The sequence below is a fragment of the Syzygium oleosum genome, unplaced genomic scaffold (genome assembly GCF_021117445.2).
Source record: "Syzygium oleosum isolate NSW1041296 unplaced genomic scaffold, Sole_v2.1 Sole_v2.06, whole genome shotgun sequence".
In the NCBI taxonomy this organism is placed as follows: Eukaryota; Viridiplantae; Streptophyta; class Magnoliopsida; order Myrtales; family Myrtaceae; genus Syzygium; species Syzygium oleosum.
This window is the reverse complement of record NW_026607490.1, coordinates 9,390,421-9,418,244: the sequence shown is the minus strand read 5'-3', so window position 1 is coordinate 9,418,244 and position 27,824 is coordinate 9,390,421. Positions and strand designations below refer to the sequence as shown.

The window sequence follows — 27,824 nt, the reverse complement described above, 5'->3', positions numbered from 1 at the left end:
TTTTAGGAATCGGGAACCGGACCAAACCGGCTGATCCAATTCGATTCGGATGATTCTCGATCTGAGCGGTCTGTTTTGCACACTCCTAATATTTGTTATGAAAGTTCCATGTATCTTTTCACATGCAACCATGAATTTAGGACAAAATGACTCTGGCAAATAAAATCCACGTGACACACGTGTCGCCCCCACCTTTTTGAAAAAGCCAACCTATAGGATTACGAGAAACCAGGATCTTATCTGTAAAGCATAATTACAAATTAATGATCTGAAGTGACTCGTACTATAACATTGATTTGGAAAACATATATTTTTTTAATAAAAAACGCTCGTATGGTTTAAAATAATTAATTTATAACTATTCTTGTTTAAACATTTTCTTAGATAATAGAAGTATTTTTTGTTCGTTCATTTCTGTAAATAATATAAACAATCATTTTTAAAAAAATATTTTCAAAATTATTTATTTTCGCGAAACAATCATATCCTTAGTCATATAAACGGCAAAATCATTAGCTTCCGGTATTATATCGATAGCTACACCGTGTCTTTCTTACGTAAAAAACCCGGGATAATGACATAAATGGCTTCTAAACTTTGGTATAATGTGTAATGTGGTTTCCGAACTTTCAATTTTTTTAACGTGGTCTCTACACTTGAGCCTAATGTGCAATGACATCCCTGAACTTTTTATTTGTTCATGTGGTTCCTGAACCCTTGGTAAATGTTCAAACCGGATCCTAGATTATATGAAAATAACCAATGTTATCATTTCATTAATCTAAGTTCATATACAGCATTGAATATTTTCATATAATACAAAGACTAGTTTGAACACGCACAAAATGTTCATGGTTCACATCGAACAAATTAAAAATTCGAAGATCATATTATACATCGGGCCATTGTTCAAGGACTATTTGTGTTATTTTCCTTTAAAAAAAAAACCCATTTTCGGTCGACGTACTAACAACATGTACCAAAGAAAAATAAAATAAAAAAACGTCGGTATTTAAAGATATTCCGAATACGTAAAGTCTACGTATCGGGCTATGTCCACCAAAAATTGCTATGAACGTTACATCACGGTCGTGGTACCTTTCGAATTGGCAGTATATGGAAAGGATATTTTCAAAAGCAAAGCAGTGGAATCGAAAGCGTAGAAAGCGACCCTCGATTGAAATTTTCGCCGTGTTAGCCAGGCAACATTTGTTATGGAACGTCACGTATTCCACACCCAAAAAAATATCTCTCACCAAAACCGTGATGTCCTAAGTCGTATCGCATGGTCTATCCGAATCCGATCGGTTTAATTGACTTCTTGGGGTGTATCGTCACATAATTCCTCGATTTTCGCCTTATTTACTCCTTAAAGAAAAGCCCCTCTCGAAGGCGAGATCCGTGGGACCCGCATGCTGCGATTTTAGATGAAACCGACAGAAATTATTCGTATACTATGTATGTTTATACTATCATGATTGTGGCATTTGCATGGATTTTTACAGACATATATTGCAGCTGGTATCTTCCCTGCTCATCTTGACTTTTGGCATGTTTACACAATGTGCAAAACTGAACGAGTGGGAGAAAAAGAGATTGTCTCCTCTATTGATTAATGCAAAGTTCCATGTTAATCATCAACAGATTATAGTGAGAGATTATTTACAGAATTCAGAGTCAACATTAAGCATTGATTCACCTCACCTAACAAAACTTCCTTGCCCCTGGATGAGGACATTGGTGACAAAAAGTAAGAAGGCAATATTATCCTGTAGTTATCGCGCCCTGGTTCGATGGCGTGTCCCGTGAGGGGATTTCTTCGGAGTACACCTGATCTACGGCGGTACAGAAGCAAAGCCGTGCTCGAGATGTTTGCATCCCGACCAGGTCAATGGGGAGTGTTTTTATCCGAGAACCGCCTCTGTTCATCAATCAGTCAGACCGCGGTAGCAAGAAGCTGAAGCCCGAGTTCTCGTGGATAAGTGGCGGAGGCTCGATGTCTGCTATGTCCATTTGTTCCATCGACTTCGATATGTCATCCACCGAAAACGGAATGCTGCACAGAGAGCAGGAGTCAAGAAGTTGTGTGTCACCTAGAGAGAAACTCTATGGGAGATCAAGTAACATGGCGGTGTAATGGTAATTGAGGAAGCACTGATTTTGTTTCAAAGTAAATCTTGAAGCTAACCTGGAATCATCATCGAGTAGGAATGAACTGCTGACTGCATTGTTCGAATCTTCGGTCATCAACACCCTCATATTGGAAATGACCTGAACGAGAGTTGTTGAGGAAAGCCGAGTTCAGGATTAGCATTCCTCCCCGCTTAAGTATGCCAAAAGAAAATGACCGAGAAATCCTCCACAGACGAGAACGACTCTAACCTAGTTCTAGAGCGAGTAATCCATCGAGAGAAACTTACATCCGGAGATACACTGTGCGTGCCATACTTGTCGTCCCAGTACATCGTACTAATCCGGTACAGCTGCTGAATACTTAAAACCTGTAACACGAAAGAGGAGTTAGATCGTGTAGGAACTTAGCAGAAGTACAGGGTACTGGAGCTGTTCCAGGTCGCCAAAGTTAGCTCGGTGATTGAAGTCACTCACTGGACACAAATCATGGCTTATTTCATCCAGCGTTTTCTTCGGCTTTTGATGTATGACCTGAATTGCCAAGACCAAACATTTGAGTGATTCTGGGCTCATCTTTCTAGAACAGTCGGGGGAAGTACCAGAAAGTGATGAAACGAACAAAGTAGCCCACTTACCAGAAACCCGATTGCCTGTCGAATATGCTTTAGCTCATCCCAAGCCGAACCTGCATACTGCATAACTTGGCTTGATTAGAAAGAAACCTAGAGAACAACAACTGAGTGATGGTGTCCAAATTGTACCTCGTCGGTTGCCTTGTAACACCAGTGTTCCAGCTCAGCTAAGCCTGCTTTGACATATTCCCCATTGCTAAACGAACAGCATTCTCTCCGCAAAAGAAGACTGGGGGAGAAAAATGAAGTGAGACACTGGTTCATAGTTCAGAAACAATTGAAAAGCACTAAGTTCTAAGTTAGGTACCTGTTGAATAGCTGGACGTTGATGAATGAAAAGATTTGTATGAATACTTTACGAACCAAAAAGGGCGGCACCTGGAACATAACAAAGACAAACGTACTCAAAAAATGTCACAACCGCTGAATTGCGCAGATAAATAAATCACAAGATCTTTGCGACAGGGAATATTAATTTGGCCAACAACTAAGAATAAGATGACATGGGAGCAATAAAATGTGAAATTCTAAATAATTGAAGCTCATCATGTTATATATAATTAGGAAATAAAGCAGATATGTGAAAGGCCTAAACGGAATTTACTGACATGATTCGATTTCAGGGTGTCTAAGAAGTTCCCGAGGCTCTTCACAATTCCCTGCCAGTGTGCAATTAGAGCTTGCTGGGCTGCCGTATTTGCCACCGAGCGAGCCCCCTTGACTAAGCTTGCTCTTGATGTTCTCGGTGCCTAGTTCATCATTGGCAAAGAAAACTAGTGTAAGCTATTCTTGACTGAAGGTATCACCGTAGACACAAATCTCATAATCAATTGCCAAACATAACGTCAATTAGAGGTCACTACCTGGATGCATAAGCCAAGTAGCGGAGATATTTCCTTTTTCAGGTTATCTCGAATCATTCCGTATATCTTTTCCACGTATGCCGTCAATTGCTGTTTAAAAAGCAAAGCTGGATATTTCGCTTCAACTTGCCGTAAAGAATCCATTCCTCCACCAATGCTGCCATTGATCATGGACAGGTTAACGCCTTGTGGTGTTCCACGGAAACTCTGAAAGAGAAAAAAAAGGCAAACATAAGAATGGATCAGAAACTAAATTAGTCGAACTTCATCATGCCCATGAATTTATACTGTTCTCATTCATCCAAAAATGAAAAACCCCAATTCAGGCTTAATGAGGAAAATTTACTTGTGTCATTCTTCCAAACAGGGTGGCGGATGATGATCTTCGGCGCTGTGGGGCCATTCCAGCTGCACCACTTGCTTTTAGTGTGCGTTGGAGCAAAAGCAAAAGCGTCGAGGCATTAGACAACCAATACGCCAAAACATCATTGTTATCCTGAGTCTGCTCCATTCGATAATATTCAAGTTAGGGAGGCATCAAGTACAGAGGAGATCGACATGAGGGGAAAATAAAAGCTGCAACATCATGAGGCGTCTCTGACCTCAATAGCATTGCCTATAGTCTGAATGATCCGATCGAAAACGCTTGTACGCTCCACTTCAAAGGATCGCCAGTGTAACAAACATTTATATATGATGCAGGCAGCGATTGGTCGGTTCCCAGAAAAGCCGAGGTGCTGTGCGACACATCTGATGAGCAGCTCTTGATTCTCCTGCTGCTTTTCATTCAATGACTTCTGAGGTTTATCCTCTACTTCGAAAGAATCTCTGTGGTTGATCGAATGACTATGTAGATCCTATTCCATTCAAGACGTGTCGAGTGAGAGAAATTCAATAGAGAGGAATTTAGAAGTCTTTATGTATATCTTGGAGAGTTTGTCATACCAGATTTGGCCTCGAGTCTGTAGACAGATGACCACTGTCAGCACCTCTCTGCCAGTTTTGCAACAAGACAAGAATTATTTTAGGTCATGATACTACCAGTGAATCTGGAAATATATGATCCTGAGTTTACCTGAAGAATTGATCTGGATCGACCTGAAAGGAATTTATTGGGTGCCATCGACACGGCCTGCTGACGAAAAACTTGATTCTCTGATTCTAGATTATTGATCTTCTCTTCTAACCTAATTATGTGATTGCAAACTGTCAACTGGCCTTACACTTTCACAGATATTAAAGTTTCGCAAATACATTAATAAGAACATTAATGTCACTTAAAATGGTACCAAACATCGGCAAGTCATACCTGTGACAAGTCATAATTGTCACAAAGGTGAAATGAAAAGTGTACTTACAAAAGGATATGTTTAGATGCATGGTTCATTAATATCAATCTATACGTGTTTTTGTTAGGGTTGTAGGAGTTAGTTCATTCATAATAGGGAACAAGTTATCTGAAGGAAGAGTTACCTGGTCAGAGATTCCTGGAGTTGATGAACCTTCTTCTCTGCTTCTTCTAGCTTTTTGCGTCGTTCTTCACTGTTCTCCAGGGCTTCTGTATACTTTTTATCTGATTCATCTGCTCTTTCTCGCTCTGAATCCAGCATGGCCTGGTTGATCATATATTGGTTATGGTTTAACATTTTACGAGATGTCTGTCTAAATCCGCGATATTATGACTATTTGATGACATCCTTCGTGCAAATTACTATACCTTCAGGTTCTCTACTTCTGATGTTAGAGAATCGACTTTCTTTGTGTCCTCCACAAAAACTTGGGTTTCTTTAATTACAGGAGGTGCTTCTTCAATGGCTTTTTTTGCAGCTTCTCGTTCCTTGACAAGCTCTGCATTTGATTCGTCAACCTTGGTCTGCAAGGCTTGGACTGTATTTTGCAACTTTACTATCTCCTGTGCTTTGGCTTCTTCTAAATCAGTCTGCACAAATAATTTCACTTTGAATGAGGATGCAATCAAGTACTTAAAACACAGTATCCCAAAGAGGCCCTGTACTAGATGGCCCATGAAAAGGGAGCTCCACACTAAGAAACAAGATATTACCCTTAAACGTTTTTCCAGTTGTAGTCGCCACGTTAATTCTTCCACGTGTTTTTCAAGCTTATCCTTTGCTTCTTTGAGTGCACCTGTTTCCCTCGCAGCCTGAAACATGACAGGAATTGAAAGTGTTCAGCCCAGTGAAAACAAACAGGAATGACGTATTCATAAGAACGTCTGCGTAATATATGTCCATTTCCGAACAGTATCAACAATTACATAGCCACGAAGAAAACATATCGAAGGACAACTTGAACGTATAATCCACACATCTTTGAGACAGATTCATGTCACCATCTTCATTCCCCTCTGTTGAGGTAAAAAACTTAGAAACCAACATGACCCGCCTATACTCTTATTTTTCCTGCTAGAATATTTTCCTCAAGAACTGTCACATCGATAGTATGATCTACAATATGATGGAAAATCCGCATAGTATTTTGTGTGGCAAAGCACAGAAGATTATGTAGTGCATACCATTTTCAATTTCCTAAGTTCTTTTTTGGCAATTCTTCCTCTCCATCTATTTTGTGCAACTATACATCCCCTTTGAAGCCTCTTGTAGTAGGAGGCAGCCCTATGGCACCGCCATCTCGTCTGCATTTGGCAAGAAGTTAGAGAACAAAAATTGTTAGCATGTAATACACTTGATATCAAGTGATGCAATCGAACTATTCCTAGAATTTAACCTGAATAATGATTGCTGCTTTTGTTTGCTTCCTGAATCTGAATTCTTTACGTGCAGCCATCGCCCTTAAACCCACTTGCAAGACAAGCACCGAAGCACGGAGTCTGCTGTAAGTCATTCTAGCTTGGTACCTACGTATGTGTTTTTGAATTTTCACAGCGTTGGCCTCCCGCCTCATCCGATCATAAAGCTTGCAAGCCAATCGTCCTGTCATCATGTAGAACAAGATGAGGATTTTTTCTTATGAAGTGTGAGAAAGGCATGACTTTTCTGGTTGCCCTCTTACAAAGGGAAAAAAATGCATGACTTGCCTCTCCAACAAGATTGAACAACAATCGTAGACTTTCTAATAGCAATGAATCGCTTGCGAGCATAGTGGGTCCTTATACGACGTTGGATTGTTTTCGCAGCGTTGCTTAGTACTTCCGCTCTCCGTGCATCTAATTCAGCCATCTGACCGGCTCTTAAGAAGACTTTCGTTTTACCTATCTGCACCCATAAATGGTGTATTGACATTAATTTCAAAGACCATAATGCAAATTTCAATGTGTTCAAAACATTTTTAAGCAAAGACAATTCCTCCAAACAAGGAACTATGGTTGCAGCATAGAGAAAACTCAAATGTTTTGGTTGCCAAAAGTTGAGGGAACGAAATGATTGTTCCTGATCACACAGACTGAATAGCAGTCAGCAATGAGAAGTACAGAAACTATAGGAGCTACCTGAAACCCTTTGAGCCCCTTCTTTTCGAGAATCTTCTTGCAAGCTTCCTTTTCATCATAGCTATTTTTGGGAGAACATGTAAAATATAAACATCAGGAAATCCAAATGTTTTTTCAACAATAATCAGCAAAAAGTAGTAATAATAAAACTATGGCCATGCATCTGCAGCTGAACGGCACAGTTCTAGTCGACTTAAACAGTATATCAGATACTCACTTTCCTTCTACAAACTCCGGAGCAAGAATTCCAAATCGGTTAATGAAGTCGAAGAAGGGGCGGCGAGTTGGGTATCCAGCACAGCTGATTCTTATTGCCTCTAAGACACCCTGCAGAAGACACTCATCACTTCTAGCAGCAAACCAGATACATTAACAAATGAAGACGAGGTAAGAAATAATGTCGTACTCACACCACAACGCAATTGTTGCATGATATTGACATTCTCAAATATGGCAGGTTTGAGAAGGTTGTTTGGTTTAACACATCTGATGTAGTGGGGCTCAGTGGAGTTCAACGTATCCATTAGTTGTTGCAGTTGCATCTGCATCATTAAGTCATCAAAATAGTTAGGAATGAGGTAATAGGGAAACTGAGAAAGCGAAACACTAAAGCAAGATCACCTTGAACCGAGATCCGATGGAGGAAAACTTGGAAGATTTGCTGGTCTCCTCTGGCAGAGGAGGAAAAAGGCCAGCAACAAAACTACACTGCGACGCACTCAACAAATCTTGATGCTCCGGTACGACATAGTCCTTGTTCTTGTCTAGGAATTGGTCAGATTGGTACAAGACCTGAAAAAAAAGTGTGAGGAGAGAACATCATGGATGTGAAGCTACTTTTCTTTCACACATATTAGAGTCCATCAACATAACCTACCTCTCCAGCATAATGTGCGATGGTAAAATCAGTCCGAGACAATTTTGGTTTGATGAAGCGCTTGTTATTTTTGAATGTCTGATAAAGTTTGTTTGCAAATGTTTCATGTGTTGACTTGGGAAACATACTGCAAATAAACATTCTTAACTATTAACAAAGTCAGAAATAGGGACCGATCTCATGAATAAGACAGAAATCCTAAAGCTACAAACAATTCAAAGGAACCCAATCACCGGCTCACTGACTTGGATGACTGGGGCAGAATATTGTCAAATGAAAAATTCTATTTGAAACTAGAACCTGCAATGGTGATTAATGGGCAAAACAGGGGATCATACCAGGCTTCATCAAGCAGGGCGACAATTCCACCTGGTTTCTGCAGCAAGAAAACCTTACTTGTAAATTAATGGAAGTTTTAGAATCACTTCATGATGATAACTGACAAGAGAAGAATCAAACCTTTTCAATAAGATCCAAGACATCTTGATTATCAACGAATTCTATGTAGCTCCAATCGATCTCTTCTTTTGTGTATTCTTCTTGTTCCATCTTGAAGACGTGCTGAAATTCATCAACAAACATTGTGAAGACAAAAATTGATAAGGCCAAAATAAAGTTATAGGGTAAGTATAACAATCCTTACCTGGTTGAAGTGTTGTTGCAGCTTCTCATTTGTAAAGTTAATACAGAACTGCTCGAAACTGCAAAATGATGTACAAGTACCAGATTACGAAAAAAAAAATCCTAATAGAAAGATGAATCTACCGTCATTCGTTACAATGATTTTAAGTGGTTTAGCCCATGCTTACCTATTAGCTTTGAAACTTTCAAAGCCATAAATATCAAGGACTCCAATCAGTGATTTTGAAGTGGCATCTTGTCCAATCGAGGAGTTTATTTTGTCAACTAACCTGTGCATTGACAGCATGGAGTTGTCAGGCAAAAACTAAATACACCTTCATAAACCTTTGTGATTAGAGTCAATTTGGCACTTTACCAATCAAACAATCGGGAATATATTGTCTTTGCTAATCCATCCCTGCTAACTGTTGCACTTTGAGGATCAAGACAACGCTTTATGACCTCTTCAGGAGTGATCATAACACGCTTGCATAATGCATCTTCCAGCGCCGCGGGGTCACACCTTAAATAAAGGGAAGATCATTATTACCATAAAATTCCTTACATGTCATAGGCCTGTCTAGAATAGAAAAAAATGCATGTAATTATAGCATAGTCCAAGTACAGTCACCACAGTTCTTACATGAGAAGCTCTGCTGTCATATTGAGATGAAATTTAGCTTGATCATCTTTGGGGACTGATGAATCAATTTCCTTTCCCTTGGAAAACACAATATTTCCAAGATGGAGAATCGCAGCAACAACTCTAAAAATTGCTTCCTGAGGGGAGAATAGTACTAGTCAGGAGACCTGAGAAATCAACCTGTCGGTGCTGTAAATTACTTACTGTCAATGATTATTCGAGCGATATACCTGCTCTTTTGCACTTATTCCCACAATGTCCATAGCTCGTCTAGTGGCAAGATAGTCATGTGCATCGTTTACACCAACCAGCTCATAGCATTTGGACTGGTTGAGATAATGAAACGATTTGGGGTTTCCTAGCTTATACTTCTCAATTTCCTATGGAGATACAGTAGTAACAAGAGATATGAGATGTCCATGAACATAGATGTGGACAAATAGAACGCCATGGAAGCCATAATAATAGCAATACCTCCTGAGGAGCTGCACAAAGCAGGTAAAAGCAATGGTAATTGCGCTCCGGATCATTAATTTGGCAAACACGAGACCTCTCTAAAAGGTATGTCCTAATGGCCGCGCCTGATATTCTTCCGTGCTTATCAAACTGTATCTCCACAAACTTCCCGAAACGACTGCACCAGTTTAATTTGTAGAGTATCATGTCAATCTCTTGACAAAGTCAAAATAACTCCACAACACAACTAATGCTAATGCACTAGCGTTGAGTGAGAAAAAAAATTCAACAGCTGTTTTCATTCTAACCTGGAATTGTTATTTCGAACAGTTTTGGCATTCCCAAATGCTTCAAGAACTGGATTTGACTGCATTTGCACAATTTTTTAGTAAGACAATAAATGTGGCCTCATGAATAAGTATTGTTAGACCAATTAAGAGTAACTAGGCAATTTATCGTACTTCTAGAACTTGTTGTTCAACTGTCCGTCCTTCGGTTGCAGCTCGGCCTCCCAAAAAGGCAAGGTATCTCATGAGCATTTTCGTGGTCTCGGTTTTTCCTGCTCCACTTTCTCCACTGACTAGGATAGAATTACTCTTTCCCTCATGTATCATTGCCCTGGTTTCACGTAATTGCACTAGTATTAGTAACTGGGTCTTCAACTTCAGAAAAGAGCAATTAAGTCTTTGTAGTTTAAAATTGAAGTTACCTGTATGCGACATCAGCCACTGCAAAGACGTGTGGGCTCAGTTCACCGAGTGGCGCTCCCTTGTATTGTTGCATCATGTGAGCATCGTAGATATGAGGAAGTCTTTGGAACGGATTAATGGCAATAAGAATACTTCCGGTGTATGTCTGCCATGAACGAGGCACAATCAACAATGTTGTCGATGGAAACTCTGTATAAATTAAGGAACAGCTCCGAAGTTTGGAAGCATTAGGATGTAAAAAAGGCAATCGCAATTACGTAGATTTCATTCAATTCATATCTTGTCTTCAGATTCTGCAGAACTCCAGGCTCGTGCAAGTACGATAACTTGGTCATGTCATCAACTCCACCTGCCGGAGCTTCCATGTCTTTTGGGTATATTTTCGAGAGATTTGCAACCACCTGAAAAGAAAATTTGTGTTAGGAACCATTTTCAAACCCGCAAGTACGATTGTAACGGGTTTTAGTGACAGCTAAAAAACCATGTAATAGGATGAACCCTTTGAGCTTTTACCTTATCATGGGTTTTTAGTGAAGACAACTACGTATCATCTGCTGATCAACTACAGATATAAATACGTTGAGCAAAGCAACATCTTTTGATTTATAGGAAGATAGAGCATAATGCCTTCCCTTGAGGCTGCTCTACGACAAAAGGACATTCTATGTCATTGATTATGCAAATGGTTCTCAGTCTTTCTAGAAAAGAAGTCTGATGTGACCATGTTGGGGGAGAATACAACAACAGTGAACTCAACTCTACGTCCAAAAATCACGCATAGGACTCGTGGCAGTGTGATATATACAGGGGGCTAATAGCAGGTACACAATTGCATTTATTAAAACCTTAGACATTACTATTATGCTTTGTGAAAGTCACAACATTCAACTAATTAGTAATGTCGAACCTTCTTCCCATTAGTGGCCTGAATCTCAAGTTCCTGCCCATTAATCTTCAACACTTGTCCATCAATCCAAGCTAATTCAGGGTCTTCAACCCAGACATGAGAACCAACAATTATATTCACCGGTGTTCCCTGCAGACACGAATGCAAAAACACAAGACTTTCAGCAGACACATTATGACATGCGAGAAGATGACTTAACCCACGAAAAGACAGAGAAACTCATAATTTTTTACATTACTCTGTTAACAAATTAAGAATAGGGAAGGATATATGAAAATCGTCATGACTTGGAAAAAGAAACCAACAACTATTTACATATTTTGGATATAGAGAATCATTAAAAAAGTCTAAACTTTGTGCAATGTCAGTTTAATATAGAGTCAAGCAAACATCAAATGGATCGCAAATGTTTAATTAGAACTACTAATGTGGCCCTAGTCATTTCAGACAAGTATGGCATTGCTGTCAATAGCTAATTTAGAAGAAATGATTGATTGAAAGAAATTAAATCAATGAGTCAGAAACATCAAATTCATTGCAAATGTTTGCTTATACTAAAAATAAGGACGAATGTGGCTCTAGTCATTTCAGACAAGTATGGCATTGCTGTCAATAGCTAATTTAGATGAAATGATTAATTGGAAGAAATTAAATCAATGAGTCCTCTTCTGATTCATCACCAGATACCAGTTTCCAGAAATAAAAAATGGTTCGTGTTGAAGTCAATTTCCTCAAACATCATCCTTTTCTTTCACGACAATCACGAGCGGTTCAACCACTAGAGTCCCTCACAACAAAAATGCACACTTTTTCCAGCAATATCCGTCTCATTCGACCTCATGCCGATCTTCCTATGATGTCACCGCCATATGCAGTGGCTTAAATTGTCTTCACTAATCTGTGGTGCTTGCTTATCCCATTACATTTGCAGAAACCAAGTCTTTCATAAATTCCACCTATGATCCAGAGACCCAAAAACATGGGACATGCAAGCCAATATCGCACGGGTACTCAAATGGACGCATACAGAGCACAAACGCTGCAAGATCAATGCAAATTAAAAGCAGATCAAAGGTGATCACAAGCAAGACATACCATTTTGAACTTCAAGATTGAGGTTTCTCAGTGAACAGGTTTTTCGTTCAGAAAGCTCATGGCAATCTCAATGAATGCTGCACCAACCCGAAATCTCATTTTGCCTCTCCGACTGAAAGTTTATAACTTGTTGATCACCTCATTGAAATCTTCAAGAGCAAAAATTACACCGAAGATATGGAAACCTATGGCCACAAATGATTCGGGCTTTCGGATACCAGGAAGGCTCAATGATGCGTGTTCCAGTTGCAATCACTGAAATCAGGTAACCCACCCAGAATAGAGAGGGGGGGAAAAGGGGAACAACGGTGGGATTAGTGGCAAAATTTTCTGGAGAAAGTGAGAGAAAATGGGTCTGGGATGGGAAAGAGGAGAGAAAAGGAGAAGTTCAATGGGGGGGGGTTATTGGAAAATCTTCATTTTCTTCTTTTTCATGTTCTGTGCAAGAGTGGATGTGGGAGAATGGAGTGGTGTCACAATGTGACATTCTTCAAGAGGGCCGTTAAGTTCGGTACCTTCCGTCTCGCGCCAATTCCTGGCCGCATATAAACCAAGTCTCTCTCTCTCCCTCTCTCTAAAAGAAGAAGGGAAGACATGGCCAATCCTCCAGTTCACTCTCTCTAAATGAAGAAGGGAAGCCAACCCTCCAATGCAAATGAAAAAATCGCATAAAATTAAGGAGTTAAAAAGTGAAAACGATTGACTGCTGAGTTACGTGGGTGGGCGAGGACACACCGAACTATGGTGGGAAAAGAACTATAACTTACAACGACAAGATCAACCGATGATACAAATGGTGTTCTGTTAAGACCTAGACATCATCAACAAACAAAACTAGTGACTTGAAGTTGTATCTCCTTGTCCAAGAAGTATTTTCTGAGTTGTGTATTGTCAGATTGTCAGACATTGATAGGTCATTCGATGGCAGTAATTCATAAATGAACACCTTTTCTTTCGTTAGAAGAATGAAGATGTGATGACATAGGGGTCTGAAAGATGAAAAAGGAATAGATTTTTCAATTTTGCATCTACAAAACTGAAGATGGAATTCCATCAAATGGTGGGCTGAGCGATCCATCAAAAGTTATATCTAATTAAATTGAACTTATGCATGAAATAAACCGATATGTGGCATCGTTTGTACATAGGTGTCGATTAGCAATTTTCCCTTGCGCTGTTATCTGTTTATTGCCAAAATAGACTACTAAATTAGGAGTCTTCAAAACTTTTTTTTTTTAGCTTGATGGTCCCATATCTCGTAATAATAATATATGTGACACCAACTAGACTTGTCTTTCGAAACTTGATCTCTGTAACTTGTGCAATTTTGACAAAATTTGGTCCTCAAACTTCTTGGGATTGGCATTTTTTTTTTTGGTAATCGAGGTGTCCGGGCCAGCTTGCGCACACCTCGACTATTCCTCGGGGGAGACTAGCACAGCAACCCACTGCCATGGCCCCCCACTTAAATCACAAGTGCTCAGCTGGGGAATCGAACCTGGGACTAGTGCGCCTAACCACACAATCCCAAGTACGTCCTAACCAACTGAGCTACCCATGGGTGGGTTGGGATTGGCATTTGAAGACTAGTAAACATGGAAAGGCAAATGCTCGTAGAAAAAAAAATGTGGAAAAACATTCTTTTTTACCCACTAATTACGATTAAAAGATTTTGTGGAACCACTACCAAGAATATGGGGTTTTGGGTTTAAATCTTTCCGGACTCTATATTTGCCTTCCTCAAAATATATTTCTATGCTTAGTGTTGGGCCAAAATCCAGCCTACATATGTAGGGGAGTATGAGAATATTTAAATATCAAATCACGCCTTATTTAATAATTTATTTTATAACGGTTGACAATGATCTCAGAAAAAATTTCAATGATAATATATTTTTTTCATAAGAAATACAGAAGAGTTAGGTCAAATAGACATAATTGAGTACTCTACTCAAGTACATTAATAAAGATTCACATGTTAATCCGTTTTAGGTACTTCATCTCAACTTTATAAAATTCTATGAAATTCAAATCATCAGTTGCTCTTTAAATAAAGTATCAAATTACTAGACATTAAAGGATATTTTCTACTATCAAATAAGTTTGACTTTCTTAATAGCTTTTTCTTACCACAATTGCTTGAGGAAACATCTTTATGCAAGGATGGCTCACTGCACATTAATTTTCTCCCTTGTTCCAATTCCACATCATGGCAACAATAATTTTATATTAATCATCAATCAAGCTCATTACAATTAGCATTTGATACATAGAGCTAATGCCAACAGAAAATATGGTGGGCATTCATTACCGATCCAGATTGAAATTAATTTTTTGGAAACAAGAAGCCCAAAACTAATACTTATTCGCGATAAGGATTTTCAAAGGGGAAACTTACCAAAAAAATCTTAAACTTATTGTAATTGTGTCAATTCAGTTCTAAACTTTTTTTTTTTGCCAATTGAGTACCTTTTTCATTTGTGTCCATTCAGTCCATTATGTGCTGGGGTGAGGCCAACCTCGCCTAGCGATGGTGAGGTTGAGCCTCGCCAGGGGTGAACGAGACTTGCCATCATCGGGCTGGCGAGGTTTGCCCTTGCCCAGCGACGGCAAGGGCGAGCCTCATCTAGCGACGGCAAGGTCGATCTCGCCTTCCCTTGCCTCTAGCCTGTCGTCAAGGTCTGATGACCAGCTAGCGGAAGAAGGGAAGAAAAAAACAAAGAAAGAGAAAGAAAAGAAAAAAAAGGAAAATGAATAAATACAAAAATACAAAAATTATTAAAATGTTTTGTAAAAATATTCATGTTAGCGTCGGCTGCGCCACATACCACATAGAACGGTTGATGTCTATGTTAGCGATTTTCGACCAAAATGCCGAATGGATTGAATTGGCACAAATGTAAAAGATTATGACTTATATTGATAACAAAAAAGTTTATGACCGAATTGGCACAATTGCAATAAGTTTATGACTTTTTTGATAATTTTCTCAATTTTCAATAACATGTGCTGAGAGATGAGACATGGCCAAAGGGTCCCAAAAGAGACTAACGTTGTATGGACAAAAGATGCAACGCACAACCAGTGTCAACAGTCAACGAGAAAATGAAACCTTGATTAGAAAGACAGCACATGAGCTCCCATCTTCTAGATGGCCTCATGATTAACTTTACTCTCATGAAGAAAATAATAAACCTAAACGCTAAAATACAAAGATTGATCTTACAAATTAGTTGGATTGTATATCCACTTACATCTATCACATCCTTTTGTAAATTAATCTAAACCCACGGTAATGTTTCTATCACTCCTCTAAAAAAAATTGTGCTTTTCTAGTTACAGGATATCGAGAATACTTCATCAACAAGTAGACCGACGTCGTTAATACAAACAACGGCATCAAGGGCGTGTCGGAAATTGAAACTAAAGTATAAATGCTAAATGTAAAGTAAGTATTTGACTCATAGCCAAGATGGGTCTTAGCTAAACACATAACTTTGGAAGAATTGTAACAATAACAAGTATCCAACATGACTGGATGAGTGTCTTATCGAAATTGCACGAGTTACATAGTCTTTTTGAGTGGGGATTTCCGTATGTGCATACACGCTCTTGTTTAGAGATTTGACTCTTGTAATTCGTAATTAATTTTTTTCAGTGTGGGGGAGAAGTGCATGATGGCATTACCATGATGAGGGAGGTTGAGTCCAGCAAAAGAGGGAGGGGCCAATTGGTAGATGGAGAGGCACGTGTTTGAACCTGCATATGCATTCTTTTTCTGGGTCCGTGGGTTCAACGGGAATGCTTTCTAGATGGAGAATATTATTATCATCGAGAAATTCTGTCGTGAAGAACTAGAGACGTACATTTTTCGGCGTGGGGCACATATAGAGGAGAAACTCTTGGCATGCCTTCACTATCATCGGCTCAAGCGCTTGGGTGATCCGGATGTGGAGCATCAAGGTTCACATCCGCCGGATCCAGATCTCGCCGGCGACACCGCCGGGGACTGAAAGCCAGCTCTAGGGTCTTGGGTTTACCTGCCCGGCACCCAAGTTCACGTGGACTTAACAAAGGTCTGGCTCTAGTAGGTTTTATCAGTCAATTCCAATAGCCAAGGTCATGGGTCCGACCACGAGGTCCCTGTAATGTGGATGTCATCGGTGACCCGATTCTTGCACCGAGGTCCCCGGCGCAAATAATGGGGATTTAGGTCTCACTAGGGTCTTGTGTTTGGCTATTGGGAACATGAGTCTGATTGCTAAGAACCCCAAGCTCTTACGCCGACTTAGAATCAACTAGCCGAAGCCTTGGACTCAAACATTAGAGTCACGTATTCTAGCAAACGGGATCCTAAGACTGGCCGCGGAGTCCTGGATTCGACCCTAGGGACCTTGGTTCGGCGCTACAAAGACTCGAGCCACGGTGTAGGTGGCCCAAAATCGGCCGCCAGGCATCTAGACCAAGCGATGATGCACTCGGTGTAACAGCTTGGAAACTCATGCTTTACAATCCACAACTTAGGTCCAACACATGGGCACACAAGTCTAACCATTGGACACTCGATTCTAAAGCAACCCGGCTTGAATGGTCCATGATCATAACGGAGGTCAAATGAGTAAAAAAAAATTACAATTTCCAAGATCGCAAACCATTTTTCAAAAATAATAGAGAGCAATTTTCATTTCCTATGAAAATATTATCAGTCGATTCATAATCCTAAGCGGTGCCAGGCAGCAAAAATAAAGTAGAAAATTTCGACAACCGTTCTTCCTCGGAAAAAAAACTCACCAATCAGGCAATCACTACTGGCGCAAGGAATTCATCGTATATAATAACGCGACAAACGTGGAATACTTAACAAGACATACATTAATTGGGACTTTTCATACAATTAATTAGACATACGCTTGCACATTTGAGGGGCGACCAACATGGATTGAATTCAAGACCCACTTTGTACTAGTTTGAGGCACGGCGTCGTAGGGATTGGTGACAAATCATCAGCCAATCAACCAATCTAGAAAGGCTTTGACCAGCAAATTGGATCTTTGACTGACAAGAGCCACGTCTTCCTGCACGTGGGTTGATGAAGACCGACGACGAAAACCAAGTACCGACGACCATAACATATGGTCCCGTCCCTCATATTTTATCTGCATAAAATTATCACAAATCGAAGATTCTGGTAGTTAAAATTAAAAAAGGGTAAAGGCGGGACGTAGACTATAATATAGAATGTTTAATTCCTCTAATTTGTCATTGTCGACATGTAATTTTAAACGGGACAGATTCATGTCACGGCAAGAAATAATAATGCTAGAAAAGGAAACGTCGCAAATTTGGTACACCATCTTCTACATACGTGGGCCTTCGTAAGCCTTGTCTGTAAAAGAACTCGTATATAGACAAAACCTGAGCATCGTCGAACCCCGCGCTGCATGAATATAATGATAATACCGGATTGTCACTGTCGAAAGTGTATGAAATGAACCCATCCTACCCCCGTATATATATACTTTATATTATAAAGAGCTCCTATGGCCATAATCTATACATTTGTATACTTTTCACGTTAGTGACGGGCTGCCGTTGCCTGGTTCTCTTTATACTGTATAATATGCATAATATAATGTATGGATATGTATGGATTTGTGCATTTTTCGTTGAGCAGTACTGTTGGTAGTCAAAGTTGGTCTTATGAAAAAAAGGGAATTGGCAAAGAGATGAAGCCTTTTGAAGAAGCCGGGACGGGGGCAGACTCTTTGGAATTTTGGTCACTAATTTGCATGGTCATGCAACTTAAATCACTCTGGTCATCTTCTGTGCTTTTTCCAATTCGTCTCGTTCTGGATCCCCATTTCTGGGAAGCTCCCCTCGATTTAACTGTTTGACAATGTCCTGACTTTCCTGGCTCAATCTGCCCTAGCTACAGCTTCTATAAATGGAAGCCCCTGTGAAATTAGAGAGCCAGTCCATCTCTTCTCCCCACATACACTATCATTCATGGGCAAGCTCAATTTTCACCAGGCAGCTAAGAGCAGAAAACCCACCAGTTTAGCCAAGAAGAAACCATTGAAGATCAGGTACATTTCGAGCCCCGTCATGGTGAAGGCCAGCAATGCTTCTGAGTTCCGCGCGATCGTCCAGGAACTGACCGGCAAAGACTCCGACGCCGGGGAGTTCTCCGAGTACGGCGAGGATGCGAGCCGGAGTTTGGTCCAGAGTAATCTGCAATCCCAGAAGACTTTGGAGCAAAGCCATGCTTCATACTCTATGCCTTTTAACGGGCTTTTGGGTGAAGGTGTCTTCTCGAGAGAGTGGCCAGAAGGCTTGCTGGGGTTTCATTCTCAATGTCTCTTTGTATGATCAGAGGAGGGAGCTTAAACGAAAATATATATTAAAAAAAACTAGATTCCATTTCAATTTTTGTGAAAAGTTATTGTGGATAAGATCATTGCCGCGGTATAAATAAGAGTCAAGTCGTTTCAGCAATCCGCATTTCAATGAGATTACTGCCAAATTGAGCCTGCCAACTGCAAGTGTCCTATAAATAACATCGCAAATTTACCGTACTTGCCAATACTCCTGCTGAAATGAAGAAAAATCGAAGCATACAAACACTACGCGAGAGTAAAAGAATTGTTGAAGAATGACGGGCAAGACTGGCGAAGCTTCAGGTTTACTACTAGATGGAGTTCACATGATGTTATGGCTTTTGAACCTGTCACTTTTGTGTCCTTGTGTTTAGATTGTGTTTTGGGTGTACTGATGTGGTTTGAGTTTTTCTTGGAAGCTGATTACCTATGTTCGAACATCGCAAATCTGACCTCTTTAGCCATCAAGCAACAATATGATTCTAACATGTTGGGAGTAACTAATGGACCTAACTGCAAGTCATCTAACATGTTGGAAGTAACTAATGGACCTAACTGCAAGTCATCGATGAAGGCTGAGCGGCTCCTAGACCCTCGTGGTTCGACATGTCGAACAAATAGACCCATCGCCTCTACCCATTTTCCTGCTTCCATTCACGTCCTGTCATGGGAACATTGCTCAATTTTGTCGATATCGTTATCATCCTAAATTGCAGCAAAAAATTATCGGGCCGATGAGATTCGCTTCCTTACGCTGAACTTGTGCAAGTTGATCTTTTTTCGGGGTGAGATATGTTCACATGATCAAACTTTGATCCAGGCTCAAAGGTTAAGATCATAAAGAAGAGCATATTCAAGATGTCACATTCAGCAACGGAAAGAAACGAAATAGGCAAACCAAGAGCAAAAGCACATAGCGAATCGATTCAATCTGCAGAAATTTACAGCGTCAATGCATCATCTACCTAGGAAAACAAGAACATAAAGCTAATCAATCAGTCTTTTTTGCGCATAAGCCTAACAAGAAAGCAACTAGGGGGCCTCAAGTGGGGTGGAACGTTTGCCATCCTCACCCACCCTTCAATTCCCTTCATGATCTGCTGCTTTCATGTAAAGGGTTTCTCCATTATCGCCACCACAGCCAGCGCCACTCAGTGAGCTTGCTCCTCGGCCCTCAGAAGAAGTCGCACTGCCCACGTCGTTCTTGCTACCGCTCGACATACCTGTCGAGGCATGGGTGAACTCGGGGAACCCTCCACCTCCAACGCCGAACGCCGAGCGGCCAATGCCTGAATGGCTTGCCTCACTGTGGAGGATGTTGAATCCTGTGCCTCCGCCGGAACTCGCACCGAGCTGCTGCTGCTGCTGCTGCAGTGCTGAGAAAGGCTGCTGGGGGTAGAGCATGGAGGATCGCATCGTTGCGAGCGCCTGCGGCGTCACTTGCTGGTGGTGCGCGTACTGCGCTCCTGGCTGCATAACACCACTCGAAGAAAACTGCAAGGTTACAAAGTCAGGGTTCTTCAGATTAAGGTCAAGGCGTCTCAAGGTGCTAAAACATGATGACTTGATTAAAACTAATGAAATGCTAATATTTGTCCCGTGTTGGAATAGATTACTTGTTTACCTGTGGATGAATGTTTGGAGGTGGATGAGAATCAGCAATGGCAGCTAGGTACATGAGATTTCTCTGCAGCCTGGCCTGGTTTCTGCAGAACAGTTCGAAAGCGATTCCACTGAAATTATAAGCATAGAGTTTCAAATCATTTCAACCTTGATCTTGGTAAGCTGCAAGTGAAGGCATTGCTTACTCTGCACATTCACTCAATTTCCCCGAATTCTGGCTCTCGACGATCTTCAAAATCAAGGACTTATTCTCATCTAGGTACTGCATGCGTTCAAGTGAAACAACAGAATCATAAATACCACAAGACACAATAGCACAAACCAACTACTGCAAAAAAAAAAAAAAAAGTGATTCGTTTTTCAGGGAAAAAATGGTCCATCAGGTGTGATAAATTGGGGTAAGAAGGATTTGGAGATGGTGTTGAAGATCTTCAAGTCAATAACCAACCATTAGCACTAGCAGAAAAAGAAGAAAAAAACAAGATTTTCTAACTTAATTTTACTCGGTTGAAAGGTTAGTCCACAACAACTTTTATCTTAATTTATTCAACATATGCTTCGTGCAGGGAAATGCCACCATTGGAAAAGATGCTTCCATAAAACAAGAAAGGAAGACGAGACTAAAAAATACACCAACATAACGTGAAGACTAGCTAAAAGAATGGCAGAAGAAAACCAAGAGACAGAGACAGTGAGAAGTGAACCTGTTGAATGTGATCAGTAGTGACGTTGTTGGGGTAATAAGCTGCCATTATGAGCTGCTTCTAGTTCTGCATCAGGTGCTACTGATGTATTTCTCTTAAAAACTCACAAGCACACAGTCTCTCTCTCTCTCTCTCTCTCTGTGAGAGCTAAAAATCCAAAGAGCAGATGACAGATATCTTTGGCCTCTCTCTCTCTCTCTCTCTCTCTCTCTCCAGCTACTAAACCAATGCACATTCGATTGATTGTCCTATCTTAATCAATGTCATCTCATGGCCACAACTGTTACTTGACCTGGCACTCGCATCCTGCAGTATAATGCATAAACTTAGAGGTCTAAGTATACTTAAATAGGTAAGATCATGACAACCACAATTACAAAGTTTGCGAGTTCATTTCATCAGAACATGTTAGACCGAGTCGAAGGCTTGACGCAAGAGTTACATTGTTAGATGTTCCTCGCGACTGTTCAACCCTCGCGGTGACATTCAACAATCAAATGAACTAGTCCAATATGTAGTCACTGATGTACTCGTCCAGTGATCCCTGATCACTAATTTGTCATTTGTGATCTAGATAAGCTAAGTTGAATAAACCAAAAAGAGGCCATGCTTATGGCCACCCAGTTTCCAATTATCAGTACATGGAGCCTTCCCTGGATCCCATGGCTTTTCACTTTCTGTGTTGTCTCTTTCAACAGACAATCTGACAAACTTCCTCTGCCTCCTCTGTGTTGTCTTTTTATCTTCCTTTAGGGAAGCTCTTTCGACGGTCCCCAAAAATTTTCTTCTTCTTTTTTTTTGAGAACAGGAATGTCTTTGAGAGGTTTGAAGAGGGCGGTGGATGGTAAAAAGGCTTCCCGTCTTTTACAACATAATGTGTGGTTGGGGCTCTGTCTCTCTCTCTTCCAAATGCTTTGATCTGTTCTCACCTGGGAATTGGAAAGATGCTGCTCTGTTTTGTCCCCATCTGTATAGAGACTGTTCTGCACTTGTGTCTTTTCACTGTTTTCATCTTCTCTTGCTGCTTCCCATGCAACAATAATTCCGGTTACATTTTTCTTTTCCCTTTTATTTTTTTAAATTTTTTGCTTCTTCGATTTTTCTTCTACTTTGGACTAGGGTTTTCTCCCCCTATCTGAATCCCTTCCGAAACCTCTAGTCTGTCAAAGATTGCTTAGAGTCAATTGTTGGAATGAGATTTCAATTTATTATGTGAAATACTTGGAATCTTTCATAATGTATGAACAATAGTATGCACGACATATATAAATTTCCCTCAAAACATAATCTTTTCAAGTTTCAAATTCTAGAAACGAAGTTACAAGCAAAAATTAGAAGCATAAAATTTCTTTCGAACTTGTGCTCAGATGATACCTAAAGGCATGGCAAGCTTGGTGCACCACTGCTTCCATTGGCTCTCTTTGGCTTAGAAATCTTAAGTATACTGAACGCAACCCTCAAACCTCTAGTTGCTTTTTGGTTTTTCAAGGGGCAAATTTCAGAATGAACTAGCAACTATTCTTCAAACCAGTGACACCAACCATGTCATCAACAGCAGAGCAGTTTAGAGCATGTTTCCCATCTATTAACAGAGCGATTACAAAATGATAAATTCCCAGTAACTTAAGAGTTTCACTGCTCGAAGCAATATTGTGCCTCCAATCTTGATGAAACTCAACTCTTTCTGCCCTTGTTACTAGATGATATATGTCAGAAAGAGCTCTAGGCATGCTGTGGGCGATACTGCAAGCACGGTCATTGTAATGGATCCAACTAATCCGAGGACCTGCCCGCGGTTAAACGCTCTCAAAACCGATTTGTACCATAGTTTTCGCATTATGTATGTGATCAGCTGGAATAATTGACAGAAATATCTCAGCCGACAGCATGAGCAGTCCCTCTCTGAGCTCTTCAGCTCCTTCAGTGTACAAAAGGAGTTATGGTGGTGCAGAGGTCCGAAACGAATGGTGGGTGCCCATATATGACTAATTCTGCAGTCAAAGTGATAGCAACAGCTTTTATGGACACCAACCTCCATAGTCGTGTGTACTTTGCTGAAGTGTCGATTTCACCTCTGTTTTTCGTTGCTGAATGAGGATATAGGCACTGGCCTACTCATGTGTGTGGGCATTTGATTTTTTTCTCTTTTTGGCATTCCCTGCATTTACCATGTGACTGGCCTTACAAGGTTTGACTTGCTGATGTCCCCGAGACTTCCCTACAAAAAAGGGAAAAGAAATGGTGATATGAGAAACTAATGCAAAATCAGATTCTTCATACAATCATCTTTAGTGTATGCAGAAATCTTGAGTTTACAATAGATAATAGATCTCTCTTATCATCACTTGGAAAAAGTCCATGGCAAGATAATTTCTTATGGTCATGTAATCTGTCTAAAAGAAGCATTTTACTTGATCTGTCCGCTAATTCACAAATCTAATACATCATAAGGAAATCCAAATCCGTGAACTAGCTTAGCAGAATATACCAAACGTTTTGACTTGCATTCGTTGGCTTTAAATAGTCATCGCCAAAATCCGCTACATAAAACACAAAGCAGTGAATTGAAAAGCTATACGAGTGCTTGAATATTGCAATAGAATGGTAATGCCGTAAAGCTGATAATTACGACATCTTCAGAAAACGAATTGAGTAGCTTCACTCGAAATCATTGCTGGATGCTTTCATAAAGCTCATGGAAGTTTTGCAAGGTGAACCCACTTCACCATAAGAATGCTATCCTTTCTTAACATGAAACTAGATGATCAATCACTCATGTGAAACACAATCTTTTATCAGTTCAACAATATCTACCACCATGTCCTCAGTATGGCCATCCCTACAGGAATGCTTGACCTCAAGATCAGAACTTCAATGGTACTTATCAGGAATAGAAAAACTAAAATGAAAAAGAAAAAACAAAAACAAAAAGGAAGAAACTAAAGAGTAATCATAATCCCAGATAAAGAGTGCAATAAAATCTTTCCTCCTCAGATTCTGTGATGACCATTACTTGGTTAAAAGACATTAGTCTCTAGGTTTGACTATAATTTTGAAGTTGTTCTTGATAAATTGTCTTAAAACAAGAACAACAATTTGAAGATAGAACAGAATCTCTAGGCCGACATCAAAGGAAACACTCTTGAGCAGCCCATCAAATTTTCACTAAACTTCCACAATCTTTTTCTTCATTGTCACAGACTACACCATTGCGGCAAAAGTGCTAGCTGCTACTTTCCTTCCTCATCGCTGTTGAAATGAGTAACCCATGGTGTCGAGTAAAGATGAAATTGAGATTAGTTTTTGCTTCCTGGATGACATTATAGAAGGAATAATTGCATCGTAGTCTATTATGCTTACACGAACCTTTTGCAACAATAAGCTTCACAAAATACAGTACTCCTGAAGCTGCAACTTTTAGAGGGTTGTGATATAAGAGATGCCGCAGATCTGCAGAAGGCGGCTCCTCTTCACTGGAGAAACAGGCTGGAGGAAATCTGGAGAGGAATAGAAACACGTTATTCAAGCAGAATTAACAGAAAGCGGCTACATCACACATAACTAGTCGGCTTCTCTTTTTATCACCCCAACACTGGACTTCTGGATAACCTCAATGCACGAGAACTGGTGCAGTTTTCTCTTCATATTCCTCCAAATTCAATGGCAGAACGTTATCTCAAGCAGCAATTTACGGACACACGTGCTGTCATTCGTGCAGTAGTATTGGTATACCTGTAACAAATTCACCCTCCGACACTATTGCCTTATTCCCAGCCCCACGATCGTAAAATAGCGAGCTCTGCAAATTAAATTGACTTTAGTTTTAGCCTTTTCATGTTTGAGAGACCCCAGCTTGTGATTCTCAATATGGGGAGGACTAGCAATCGATGATGCTGCAAGGCCAGTCTTCTCTCATCAAGATAAAAGTTAGCTATTTACTGTAAACGCAATCACAATTCATGAAAGCTTATGTACCCGGTGCAGACAGGATTCTGATGTACTGTTGGATGATGCACCCAAAATTTTAGCAGTGGGTGCATCTGCAGAAAAAGCCTCTCTCAATCATCTCGCCTAGAAGAAGCATGGCCCTCGCTTTCTGACCGTCTTCAAGGAGTGCTCGGATGATAATATTATACACAAAATCGTCTGGAGAGCATCCCTTCTCGTTCATATCAAGAAGTAGCTCACAAGCTTCACGTATTTGGCCGGCTTTACAGAGTCCTTTTATGATGGCATGAAATTTCACGACTTCAGGTTGTAATCCTTTGGCTTTCAGTGAATTGAAGAGGTTCATTGCAGCTCCAAGTTCCCCTGCCTCACACAGGCCGTTAATAAGGAAGTTGCTGTGGATTGCACGAACATCCTCCATGCCATCTTCCATGTGTCAAAACAATGCCATTACCCTGTCGACTTGCTCGTATGTACAAAGACCATCTAACATGATGGCATAAGTTTGTTGATTTATAAGTGGCCACATTAAGGAATCCTTTCTCGAACATTTCCCGAAGGATACTTATTGCCTTATCGACTCTTTTAACCCTGCAATACCCATTAATCAATGAGCTATAGGTCACAACATTAGGATAGCAAATTTTTGCAGTCATCAAATAAAATGTAATTGCAGCATCATCCATTTGATTTTGAAGGCAGTAACCATTGATCAATGAGTTATAAGTAACTACATCCGGCTCAACATCTATCTCAATCATCGAATAAAATATGCACTTCACCTCATTAGTCATGCCCTGTTTGCAGAGGGCATCCAAAATAATAGCGAAGGTTCAATCATCTGGCCTTGTTCCTCCCCTCAACATCTCACTCAACAGGATTGGCCACAACGGCATAGACCTTGGATGAAGGAGTTACAAGTGATAACATTTGGGCGGATCCCATCATTAACCATCTTCTGTAGCAAGGCCTTTGCTCGTTTTCCATTTTCCTATGCACCATAACCCATGAACCGAGGTACTGTAAGTGAAGATATCGGGCCGGATTGCCTGGCGACTCATACAGTTAAAGAAGCCAAATGCCTCCGCCACCAGTCCTTCCTTGCAATAACCATCGACGATCATGTTGTACGTGACCACATCCAGCTCGCGACCCCTTTCTTCCAAATTCCTTATTAACAGAAAGGCCGTCGAAGTATTACCGGTTCTGCACAATCCCTTCCAGATGACACGGTACGTAAAGACATCGGCCTTAAACCCATTGCCCCGCATTTCTTCTGCCAAGGTCCAAGGCTAAAGGCGCGGCCTTACCCTCTTCACAAGAGCCCGCGTCGAGCAAAGTGGTCAAGGTCACCACCGCACTCAGGTTCAAGCCCAAGCTTGAACATTACGCTCAAAACGGGAAATCCCAAGATCAGACACATTTCAAGTGGCAGAGGCAATCTATCAGAATGCTGAGAACGTAAAGGTTTGCAAGATATCCCCATGGAATCCATTCGCTCGATCATGTGGATGGCGGTAGCATACTGCTTCATCTTAGCTGCAGCTCCCAAGACTTGGACGAAACTAGGGAGCTGAAGGCAGAGGGTTCAGCCGAATCACAACCTTGAAGGAACGCAAAGCATTTTGCCAACCCGCCATTAAAATATATATCATTGCATGGGTGCAATCTATTAAAATTTGAATATAAGAGGACGAAAAATTAAGGGGAAGGAAAATGGGTGCGAAAAATTAGAGAAATTTTTTTTTTTGAAAAAAATTTGTGAAAAGGGTACGGAGGGAATTTATAAAGCCCCCCAATTTTTCATTCCGGCACCCCCAATTTTATCTCCCTCCCCTTGGTTCCCAATACCAAACACAGAGTAAATGGTTATAATTGAATAAAACATATATTATACTTCGAGTGCGTTTGTCTTGTGAAAAAATAATAATTAGAAAAATATATATATATATATAGAAAATGATCGTTTTGATAGCTCACCAAAATGAATGAATATAAAAAGTGGTTCATCATAAATGCAAATATTTATATATAAATTATTATTGACAATAAAAGTATTTATCATTGACGACTTTTTCAAAACTGCTCATGTGTACCGTATTTTGAAAAAAAAATAATTTATGAAACATTACTTTCCGGAAACAAATATACCTAGCAGTAACTTATTTACTATGTTCTTGTTTAGCTTTATAACTATATATTTCTTGATCCGGTGACATTTAATAATAAGCTTTAGAATATGAATAAATTTAAAGTAGAATAGTTCATAATTATTGATAGATTATTATTATTTTTATATATTATTAAAAAGTTCGTAAAAAATTTCCCCACGTGGACATAATGCCCCGTGCCGCCCGCGCGGAATGTGCCCCGCCCCTTCCCGCACACAAGGCACGAGACAATGGCGGGTGCAGGGCCCTGCCTCACGAGGCGGGTAATGGGGAACGCGATTCTCGACCCCACGTCACTGCTGCTCGGCGCCCGTCCCTACGCTCCATCGGCGGCGGCGGCGGCTCGCATGACCCGAAAAGTTGTACCAAACTTTGCCATTAGCTCATGCCTGGTATATGATCCCTCCTAATTGTCAATAGACAAAGGAAAAAAAGAGAAAAAAAACCATAGGAGCACTAGGGAAAGGGCAACCATGGTCCAACACCCCCACCAAATTCCCCCACTCACCCAAAGAGGTCCAAAACCCAAAAAACACACAACAAAAGGGCCCAAAAGAGTCAATTCCCAAAACCCAAATCCACAAAGGGAAACCAAAAA

The 27,824-nt window shown here is 40.4% G+C and overlaps 2 protein-coding genes, 1 long non-coding RNA gene and 1 pseudogene across 3 annotated transcripts; all 4 read right to left on the bottom strand.

Moving 5' to 3' along the window:
• Positions 1 to 1,606: 1,606 nt before the first annotated feature.
• Positions 1,607 to 12,963, bottom strand: LOC115690095 (myosin-11). Its single transcript, XM_030616334.2, has 38 exons — positions 12,404 to 12,963; positions 11,309 to 11,437; positions 10,659 to 10,802; positions 10,401 to 10,546; positions 10,153 to 10,309; positions 10,000 to 10,058; positions 9,710 to 9,869; positions 9,466 to 9,615; positions 9,236 to 9,372; positions 8,969 to 9,115; positions 8,781 to 8,882; positions 8,615 to 8,672; positions 8,431 to 8,532; positions 8,310 to 8,347; positions 7,972 to 8,098; positions 7,716 to 7,886; positions 7,505 to 7,636; positions 7,312 to 7,421; positions 7,095 to 7,155; positions 6,684 to 6,861; positions 6,374 to 6,579; positions 6,162 to 6,281; positions 5,691 to 5,789; positions 5,346 to 5,567; positions 5,102 to 5,241; positions 4,704 to 4,815; positions 4,574 to 4,621; positions 4,231 to 4,485; positions 3,975 to 4,130; positions 3,629 to 3,835; positions 3,374 to 3,514; positions 3,073 to 3,143; positions 2,895 to 2,994; positions 2,769 to 2,825; positions 2,608 to 2,664; positions 2,421 to 2,501; positions 2,189 to 2,271; positions 1,607 to 2,056 (listed from the first exon to the last, which is right to left on the bottom strand). The coding sequence occupies exons 1-38, from the start codon at positions 12,404 to 12,406 to the stop codon at positions 1,933 to 1,935; spliced, it is 4,590 nt and encodes a 1,529-aa protein (XP_030472194.2). The 5' UTR covers positions 12,407 to 12,963; the 3' UTR covers positions 1,607 to 1,932.
• A 6,719-nt stretch (positions 12,964 to 19,682) lies between these two features.
• Positions 19,683 to 21,321, bottom strand: LOC115690092 (GRF1-interacting factor 1-like). Its single transcript, XM_030616331.2, has 4 exons — positions 21,108 to 21,321; positions 20,589 to 20,665; positions 20,405 to 20,486; positions 19,683 to 20,274 (listed from the first exon to the last, which is right to left on the bottom strand). Exons 1-4 carry the CDS (start codon positions 21,153 to 21,155, stop codon positions 19,861 to 19,863), a joined length of 621 nt encoding a protein of 206 aa, XP_030472191.1. The 5' UTR covers positions 21,156 to 21,321; the 3' UTR covers positions 19,683 to 19,860.
• Positions 21,322 to 22,369: 1,048 nt separating this feature from the next.
• Positions 22,370 to 24,704, bottom strand: LOC130138327 (uncharacterized). Its single transcript, XR_008816727.1, has 2 exons — positions 24,474 to 24,704; positions 22,370 to 23,325 (listed from the first exon to the last, which is right to left on the bottom strand). It is a non-coding gene; the product is annotated as an uncharacterized LOC130138327 (long non-coding RNA).
• A 360-nt stretch (positions 24,705 to 25,064) lies between these two features.
• On the bottom strand, positions 25,065 to 26,695 carry LOC115690112 (pentatricopeptide repeat-containing protein At1g63130, mitochondrial-like; annotated as a pseudogene).
• Between the last annotated feature and the right edge of the window lie 1,129 nt (positions 26,696 to 27,824).